Below are 10,629 nucleotides of genomic sequence, written 5' to 3'. Positions count from 1 at the left end.
AAAACCAACATCAAAGAGGAGCAATTCTGGTAAAGATTATTCAATGACTACTTTGAAAATCCACTTTGAAGAACTCACATAGAACAAAGTCATGAAGGACATAATTGATTATTCAATGACTACTTTGAAAATCCACTATACAAAGAGGAGCAATTCTGGTAGAGATTTTGAATGAGGGATGCATTCCTTCACATTGTACAAACCCTTGATAATCATGATGAATATTTTCAAAGAGTTGATGCGGTCGGAAGAATGACCCTTTCACCGTTGCATAAATGCATTGTTGCTATTTCTATATTGACACATAGAAGACACTTTTTAATAATATGAATTGATGAAAGCATTGTGGTTTATCTTTGAGTATCCTATATCTTTTAGCATACTCGTTGACTAATTAATATAGTAACTCTCCTCTTCTTTTGCTCGACTTATTAAGATGCAACTTATATAGTAATATGATTTTGGGATTAAGATATTTTTTGTCTCTATAAAATAACATGTTTTTTTAGTCTCTGTCATTACTTTTTTATTTATTATATAGTCTCCGCCAATAACTTAGTTGTTGATATGAATTTTTTTGACTTTTAGTCCATATAAAATAGTGATTTTTTCATTTTAGTCCTTGAAAAATTTTTAGTCACTATATTTTTAAGGAGTAAATGGATAAAATACAACTTTGTAGGGACTAAGTACTCTATTTGTTTTGCTGTAAAACTAAGTACTATATTTTTATTTATTTAACGAGACTATATTGCACACAGGGTAAATATAAAGACTAAAAGTGCTCGTAAAATTTTATATAGGATACTATTTTACGATAACAAAATTCATATGATGTTGTTTACAAGCCTATCAGTGCTTGTACCAAGAAAACACTCCTCTATATTTGCTTACAAAATTTTATAGGGTAAATATAAAGACTAAAAGTGCTCGTACCTTAAGATGTAGACTAGCTTGAGTGTCTGCAAAACATTATCCATTTTTCTCAGTCACGTATTATTTTCTATTTTCCTTTTCTTCTCCGGAGGTAACAGAATGAGAAGAGAGAATTAGAGGTTCAATGCTATAGAAAATTTAGTCAAACAAAATTAAATTTTCCATATCAACAAAAACCAAGGGTAGCTCTATCAATAGCAAGTACAGCTAAGGAAGCATATTTTTAGGAAGAAAAAAAAAATGAAGAAACTTAGACTGGATGATCTACTAAATATCGCAAGAATATATATTGCACCTTTTATCCATGATTGCAAACCAGAATTCTAAAAGATTTTTGACACCATTACCATATAGCCAAGCGTGATAGGATCTTAACACTCCCAATATCAGGACTAAGATTTTCCGCACCATAACAAAATTGAGAATGGAGAAGGCATAATTTAACTACAAAACATAACTTATAAGGATACTTTGGCCATTTACTCAGACAATGTAGGATCATAACAATATCACTAAGCAGTAAAAGTCTAAATATGCTATCTACAACGTAATTAACGTCACTTGCTGGTGGCAGCAACTCTATATTCATCTTGAATTTAGTGGAGCCTAAAACAGTGATGTTAACTCCTCCAAATGGAAGCTGGAGCATAAGTTTCCACTCAGGGCTTTCTAATTTTGTTTCTTTTATCTGTACTTACCTTCCCATCAACCCATTCGCAATCTGAAACTAACCTTGAGAGTTAGATATCATCGTCTACGATATTTCGTTCCTTTGGCATCATCTTCAATGATTCTGGAAAGGCTAGGTGGAAAATCAACTGGCGACAAAACCACATCATTTGCCAAAAGATCCATCTTAGCAAGATGATCTGCTGCCCTATTAGTTTCGCGCCACGAGTGAGAAATTTGATATTTATCAAACTTCTTTAACAGTTTCCATATCTGGTTCAAATAGCCAACAGCTTTTGGACAAAGTTGCTTTCTATTAACCGTCCTCACAACACTCATGGAGTCTGATTCCACCCATATTGCTTTAATCCCAAGACCCAAGGAAAGAACAAGGCCTCTCCATATGGCCCACAGCTCAGCCAAGAAAACATCTCCTTGAGGAGCTTTGGAGACAAAAGCACATATTGGTTCACCCCTGTAATCTCGAAGCAGCCCACCAAAACTAACAGTGTTACTATGAATAGAACCATCAGTATTTAATTTTGTCCATCCAAACTCTGGCTTTGTCCATTCACACCATCTTATGGATCTGGAAACTGGATTGAGAATGCTTGCAATTTGGTTGAGATTCCTTAGTAGAACCATCCCTTTGATTCTTTTCTGAGTAGAGGAAAACTCAACTCTAAGCTCATTTTCCTTATCCTTGTGTTTCCTCCCTTTAAGATGTGCCCTTAAGCAATTTTCACTGGTTGTACTAATCTGACATAATGCACAACTCCATTCCTTCTGGACTAGATTTTTAATAGTTAGCCTTGTGTAACTGCTTTCTGTCTTGTCACAACCAGCGATATCATCTGTCTCCTGATGCAAACAATTTTTCAAAAAGTCTACATTAATATCTATCCAGACAATGACACAATAGAGTTAGAGTAGATGAAAATCAGATAAGCAGTCACCTCCTTGAGTCCTTGTAGATGGTGAAAACTTATATGTAAACAAATTTGAAATATTTGCAATATAATTGCAAGTGAAAATTCATCATGACATTTAGTATGACAATTGCATATTTGGAGTTAACAGATAGATGAGAAATTAAATGAAAATACTGGGGCAAAAACTTGAAACCAATACCTGATATGCTTCAAGTTTCTTTTCTTCTATTTGACTTGTCGTTATTGTCTGGTCAGTGACGTTAAAAAGTTTACTATCCTTATCTGATTCCAAATTTCTGCTCTTCTCACTGAAGTTGTCAGTAATTTGCTGTAAAGGCATGAAAATACTGCGGTATAAACTTGAAACCAATACTTGATATGCTTCAAGTTTCTTTTCTTGTATTTGACTTGTCATCTGGTCAGAGACATCAACAAGTTTACTATCCTCATCTGATTCCAAATGTGTGCTCTTCTCACTGAAGATGTTTGATGTCCTTGTAAATAGGCTCCAAGTAAAGTAGTGTCTAATTAAGAATTTATAGACATATGGTGCTGCACCAACATAAGGTATCAACAGCAAGATAGTTGCTATGGATTTCACATGAGGCCACCATGGGAGGCTGTGACAACAACCAATTAAAAATGAGAAAATGGTAGCAGAAAATCAAAAGATCAGGATATTCAAACATAAGCATATGTTATGATTGGTTTCATGCAATAGACAACGAATGCAGGGGGATGAACTGTCATGTTTAGTAGTCTATATTTTCTTTTTCTTTCCTAACCCTGCCAGTGACATACAAAAAATTATCCCTAAATGCATGCTTTTTGCAGATGATATGCTTTTAATTGAGGAATCAAGGGAAGAAATTAACTCTTCACTTGGGCAGGCTCGGACACATTGAGTACATCCTATACATGTATCATAAATCTTTACTGAATGTGACATTGGATCATAATCCTTGAACTTAAAAAATTCAACATTTTCAATCTAGTAAACTCGTAAACTAATTTATATATATATAGACCAGTTGAATTTTATGAACGTGAATGTTGAATTTTATAGACACAACAAGAGAAAAACATGGGAATAACATAAGTATGGTAAGATGGATGTGTGCTAAATGCTCACAAAAAAGGACATGATATGAAATGACTATATAGGAAGAGATATTTTATATTTGTCCAATGCCTATTAAAGAAAAGTTTATTAAAAATCAACAAAGTTGTTTGCACACATGCAAAGAAAAACATCATTCCACTAAACAAGACTACAATCAAGCTCCAGCAATCCAGAAGCTAACCATGACTGATGATTAAAGGAACCAAATTTTGTAGTTATAGTGGAAATTAAAATTATCACAATATGCATGAACAGTTAAATGAGCTTAATGATTAAACTATACTAATTACACTGCGGATGCAAAAAGGAGTTTGCCAAATTATCAATTAATTCTCATCTGAACAAAAAATTACCAGTTAAATAGCACTGAAAGTTCCCCTTCCATGATCATACACAAGGAATACAAAACCCAAAAAGCGAGACATCGCTGGTTGCTGGACCGGGAATCACTCTTCATTACCCGAACAGAAACAAACCTGCAAAAAATAAATAGATGTTAAAGTAAGAATTTCACAATTCTCTTTCTCTTGCTGTCTCATAGAAAGAAAACAAAAAACTATTTTTTTAACGAAAAACTAGCAGAAAGACAGGCATGCCTTGTCTTCATTTCTTATTTTTTTGAAAAAAAATATATAAATTAAATTTGATTTAATTTAAGATGAAAGTTTTAAAGAGAAAGTGAGTGGTTTGAAGAACAGTTAAAGGATGAACAAGTTTAACAAAAATGTGTAAACCAAATGGGGATATTCCCTTTATTATTGTTATAGATTATAAATTTATAATTTATATATAAGAGAACCAAAGAGTATAGGTACTTACAATGGACAAAGAAAACTGACTGGAGGCCTGCATGTCCAAAAAAATAGAAAAAATGAAGACATCAATGTTAGAGAATAAGACCCAATGATTGTAACTAAATTTTGAAATAACTGGTTGAAAACAAAAAAGAATGAAGAGAAGAGTACCAGGAAAGGACGGTGAATGATTTGGTTAAAAGCGTGTAAATGGCTTCTATCCAACCCATTGTTTCACCTTCAATCTCACTTCTATTCTTTTCTTCAACCAAAGTCCAAAGACAAGAACTTTATGGAGAAGGAAGTAGTAGTAAAAGGAAGTAGTAGTAACAACGTAGTGGCGAAGGAGAAGACCAAAGGTCAATTTAATCATTGCTCCCTCTTTCCTCGTATCTCTCCCTGTTTCCAAATAAGCCAATGAAAGAAAGCGAAGGAAAAGACGGGGAAATAATTGAGAAAGAAAAAGATATGTTCGTGTCGTTGCGCTAAAAAGCAAAAATTAAGCAAAGTTTGTTTTTTAAAAAGAAACAAAGGATATTGTGTATTTATGTTATTGAAGATAAAAAGTCACGATTTTCATTCAAAAAGGAAAAGGCACAAATCTAATTGATTATAAATCTAATAATAAGCCTTCAAAAAAAAAAAATCTATCAATCATATAACGTACAGAACTTATTTAACAACTGCGGGTCTCCTATGAGTAAGGTGGATAAACAGACTCAGATCTATGGATTGGTCTGCGGTCTGCACGAGTAACAGATCAATTTTTTTAAGTGGTTATTGGTTATGTCATATTTTTGGGTCCGTCCCACTTAATCCGCAAACTATGCGGGTTTGACCCATGGGGTCCGCGGGTTGCTTACATTAGGATTTTATTGCTTCAAATATGAAATCATTTGTTGTTGAAGATGTTTAAGTTTCATATTTTAGATTTATTACTTGGATTTTCTTTTGTTAACACATTATTTATTTTATTGATGCAATTGACTAATTGTTAAGATTTTATTTACATTTGTATTGAACTTAATTTGATTGTGTTGTATTTTTATTGAAATTGAAATTCTTTTAAAACTAGGCCCGCAGACCGGCCCGTTTGATCCGCGGGGTCCACGGGGCCGGGACGGACCAATTTATTTGGTCCGTGTAAGAATGTGGGGCGGGCTGGTCTGGTCCGCTACCAATGCAGGCGGACTTTACGCGGGGCGGACCGGCCTGCATACCCACCCCTACCTATGAAGTCTGTTCTTGGATTGGTCTCATCCATGCATGCCACATAACATTTTCATATGTCTCAATTCTCATATCTCAACCCCTAAGTTTCGACTTTCAATTATTATTAAGAAGGTAAATAGTCATTTTTATCTGGAATGGCGATAAATTTGTTTTTGAAAGATGAAAATTTAAATTTTAAGTCTTAAAAGTAAAAAAAAAAAAAATACGACAAATCTATGCATCCGTTACTTTCATATGTTACTGTTAACGAAAGAGCTTACCTAATACATTCAATGATAAATTGTTAGCGTTCTACACATTTAAAAATAAAAATGACTATTTACTTAAAAAGAATATGGGAAGACTAATGCTATACTACATTGGTAGGAAAGCTAGGAAAGAATATAGCTTCTTCTCCTTTTGCTATTTTATTCTCAAAATCCAAATTTATGATATTTTAAGAAACAAGATAGATTTACCCCCAAACAGTTTGGTAACATGCTTGCAGGCATCCAAAGCACAAAATGCCAAAGCTAACCCTGGTATTGGTCTAACCCCCGAGTTGAGAAAGACATCTTCTTTTGACAAGACACAGGAACATACCGTGGCAGAATCTGTAGCTTATGAATTTGTTGCACCAGATGAAGCATCCAACAATAAACCAAAAGATTCCAAAGGTGCTATTGTTTGATGGATTGACAAGTGCATCAATTTGTCTCAAGTAATAAAATTAAAACGGAAGTTCGAGTGTCGAATCCACACAAACTTTGTTTGTACTTAGGTAGATGAATATTTAATTAAGAAAAAGATTTGAAAAGATTATAGAAAACAATAAATTAAATTGCTGAAAATTAAATCAAACAAGAAAAAGAATTAAACATGAATTTAAATTAATTAAAGATAGAAAATATGAGAAAATCCAATAATGTTGTAGAAGGAAATTGAGAAGATGAAAATGTTGGGAACTTAGCCTACCAGAGTTATTATTTGATATAATGTTAATGATTTTTCTCTATTTATAATTATTTCAATTTATACTTACATCTACTAGTATACTTTAACTTTGGTCAAAGAGCCTAATTAGCTTCCTTTCCTTAATTATTCTACTTTCCTTAATTATTCTACTTTCCTCAATTAGTTTTCTTTCCTTACTTAGCTTTGATTTCCTTAATTATTCCTATTTTTCTGGACTTTATTTTACTCACTAAGCTTCATAAATTCATTACTTTTAATATTCTTTACACAAAAACTTAAATGATGTTAATTTAACAATTATTTGCTCGAAAAGAAAAAATTAGAAGAGAAAAATTACAATTTCTTCTATAATTTAATCATCAAAATATACTTATAATTAGTCGTTATCAGCTATGCCACTTGAAGAGAAGAAATCTAGACCACAAAAGATAATGGAATTTCACAACATCAAAATTAGTAAGATCGATAGTAGTTTTGGACCATTTGAAAGTTGTCACCCATCACATTTCACTACCTGTGTTGAAATAATTCCAATTTCTTATGAATCATACATTCTTTCTTGCAGGTGGAATTATGTATTACCTATGAAGGGTCAAGATTTGTTGCGAGTTATATGAAATTATTGATGGATCAATTTCACTGAGTGGAGTTTATGGGAACTTGGCGAAGACTCTTCTCTCGAATTAAGAAACATATCATATGGGGAGTCCTGAAATCTGTGATTGGAATGCAAGTGATGAACAAATTAGAGTTTCCTGATCTCCTTTCATTTTGTTGTTAACCATAATGAATGGATGTATACCCATTGTGTTTATCTTTGTAGACAACTATTCATACCTAACTACCACTGCAAATTTATAACGACGTTCTAAAACAAACTTGAGTGAAATTGTTGTTTGATTCCATTTAAAATGGCTTTTGCCAATTGTTGAGTGGAAAAGAAAACACATGACAAAACTACAAATACCCTAATTGCCTAGTTATCAACTTATGTAGATCCTAGAATTACCTTAATTAGACATATCTAACGATATCCAACGCTCTTTGTCAAGTTGAAGCATATAAATCATATACACCAAGCTTGTTACATAAATAATCAATTTGTAGGCCCCTCAAAAACTTGGTGAAGACATATGCCAATTAGTTATTGGAATTGACAAAATTAGTGGTGATATCACCTAATAAAATTTTCTCTTAGATGAAATGACAATCTACCTAAATGTGCTTAGTTCTCTCATGGAATACCAAATATGTGAACTAATGTGAAAGACATCTTAATTATCACAAATGAGTGTTCCCAAACTTTAGTTCTTTAAGCAATTTTTTAAGCTAGCCAAGTGCTCTAGTGGATGAAGCCATGACTTTATATTCCTCTTCTACACTGGACCTTAACATTTTGTATTTTATTTAATGATTGCTTAGCCTATACTTCCTTTGTTCCAAAATGACAAGAGGTTTTTCACACAAATTAAGAAAAACAAGTATTCCAAGACAATAGTATTTATTAGGGGAGAATTTTATTAAATATAATTACTCTCTTTCTTAATTTCAATAAATATATTATCAAGTTTTTCAAGACAACGATAGTATTTATTAGAGGATAAAATTGGAATAAATATTTAAATATCTCAATGAATACTGAAAATATCAGTCAATATGATTTTTTTAATACAAAAACATCAGTCAATTCAGAATGGAGGGAGTGTATTGTAATGCTATGAACAATTTCAGTATGGAGGAGCAATATTTAGTTTTTTCGTTTCCTTTATACTCAAGTTGGTGAAATTCTTTAACTGATTATGCTTAATTCATTTAAATGTCTTATTGTTGTGGATCATGTAGTGGAAGAAATTTAAAGACAAAGGTCAGATTCAGCTCCCTAGTTCTGCTCCGGAAATGGACCTTATTTTGAGTGACAATGAAGGCCAGGCAGGAAAATCTGTTAAGCTTCCACCAGCTTGGCCTAAGCATCCAAATGACGAAGCAGCTAATGGATTTGTAACATCCATTAAAGGAATATTTAGAACTCAACATCACAAGGAAAAGGCATTTGTGCACAAGACAAAGAAAGGAGAAGTGGAGAATGAAACTCAAGGGGATTTCAGTGAATATGATGGAGAGATTGCTCCTTTTGCTAGGCATCTCACGAACACACAAGCTAAAAAGATTATTAGGAAGCACACCAAGAAGTTGCAGTCTAAAGCACAAAAAGGTTTGTTCTAGAGCTCACTTCCATGTTTTTTACTTCTCGATTCACTATGATTTGTGGATAACTTTAAATTATTTGGATAAGATACACACACACACACACACACACACACACACACACACACACACACACATATATATATATATATATATATATATATTATTGTGAGGAAAGGAAATACTCCTCAAAGAACAACCAAAAAAAAGTCAAAATGGCTCAAGATTTCAATAAAGTATCTGATCTCTCCCTAACACCAATGTGTTTCAGCCAAGGATTGTACTTTATTCTGTTTGCCATGTGTTCTATCCACTCACTTACTTTGATTATTTATCCTAACTTTTTCTTTCTGAATTATGCAGTTACTTGAGTAGTTTGAATACCCTAACATTCAAATTATATTGGCTTTTTATTTTTATGGGACAAATATAAGCTATTAGTTTGTTAACAGGGGATTTGAACCCACTACCTATTTCCTTCACCCTTTAGTACCAAGTGAATCTTATATCTCCCATTATATTGGCTTCGTGAGTTTAACCCTTAAAACAAGAGTACATTATCCGTCTGTACTTTTGAAAATAAATCCCATCAAATGACTTATTTTGATAACTTATTTTCTAATCTTGCTGATTTTGTAAGCCATTCAATTCTTCATGACTTAATAGCTCAAGGACTAAATAGTAAATGCTTTACATGTTCCTCCTCACAACAAACAGAAGCACTAGCATCATCTCCTAAAGAAGAAAACATTACATTTGACAGTGATTCTTCAAGTGGATCCTCATCTGATGATGAAGCTTTTCATGAATAGGTTATCTAAAGGAATTCTTACTTTTCAGCTGATCATGAAGCACGTTTTATCTTATTCTTAAATCACTAAATCAGCAAGTACCTCAGATAAACACCTAAATTAACAGAAAATCTTGAGGGTAGGGACACCAAAAATGGAAATAGAACTTTGGACTTAAAATTTGGATAATGCATATTGATATTGATTTTTATTCAATGGATTACCTGGAAACCTCAGTCATTGTTGATAAAGAACCTTGCATTCTTCTCGTTTGTTGGTAAGTTTTGCAATTTTGGGCTCCTTAATATTTCACAAGAGGAGAGAATATAATGCAACTTCATGAGATTTTTTTAAGAGACCACAACTAAGATTCAAACTCAAAAAGTTGTAGACTTGTCGTCCAACTTGTAGCAACACACGTTCAAATACTAATCTAATTGTTATGAAAGTGATGAAGACCAAAACAAGAACAACAACAATTGGTGAACCAGTATGTCATACACATAATTAGAAGTAAAACGAAAGAGAGAAAGAAGATAAAGAACACATAGAATTTTACGTGGTTCACCCTTAGATTAGGCTGCATCCACGGGAGGGGCAAAGAGAAATTTTATTACTAATACAATCCAAAAAAAAAGGTCCATCCAATATAGAACAAGCTGACCTTTAAATTAGAAAGGATCATAAATAATAGAACAGAAACAATAATAGAATTAACTGCCATATGGATTTTAGTCACAACCCAACAATTCACCACTTTGAACTAACATCCATATACAACACAAACTGCACCCTCCAAACACACATTGAACTTAATCCCAACAATCAACATTGAGCAAGCTTAAATAGTGATCAAACTTGCACTTTGGAACTGGCTTTGTGAATATATCAACAGGATTATGCAGAGTATTGATCTTATGAACCTTAATTCTTTTTTCTGACCGGATGAAGTGATATCTAACATCTATATGCTTGGTTCTATCATGATGAAC

The 10,629-nt window shown here is 32.8% G+C and overlaps 1 protein-coding gene across 1 annotated transcript; it reads right to left on the bottom strand.

Annotated features, from left to right (window-relative positions):
* Positions 1-1,199: 1,199 nt before the first annotated feature.
* On the bottom strand, positions 1,200-4,875 carry LOC114382973. The gene is made up of 5 exons (XM_028342529.1): positions 4,626-4,875; positions 4,480-4,506; positions 4,014-4,136; positions 2,737-3,157; positions 1,200-2,466 (listed from the first exon to the last, which is right to left on the bottom strand). Exons 1-5 carry the CDS (start codon positions 4,682-4,684, stop codon positions 1,684-1,686), a joined length of 1,413 nt encoding a protein of 470 aa, XP_028198330.1. The 5' UTR covers positions 4,685-4,875; the 3' UTR covers positions 1,200-1,683.
* Positions 4,876-10,629: the final 5,754 nt, after the last annotated feature.

This window comes from Glycine soja, chromosome 14 (genome assembly GCF_004193775.1).
Source record: "Glycine soja cultivar W05 chromosome 14, ASM419377v2, whole genome shotgun sequence".
In the NCBI taxonomy this organism is placed as follows: domain Eukaryota; kingdom Viridiplantae; phylum Streptophyta; class Magnoliopsida; order Fabales; family Fabaceae; genus Glycine; species Glycine soja.
The sequence above is the reverse complement of the archived record's forward strand: the minus strand, read 5'-3'. Positions and strand labels throughout refer to the sequence as shown.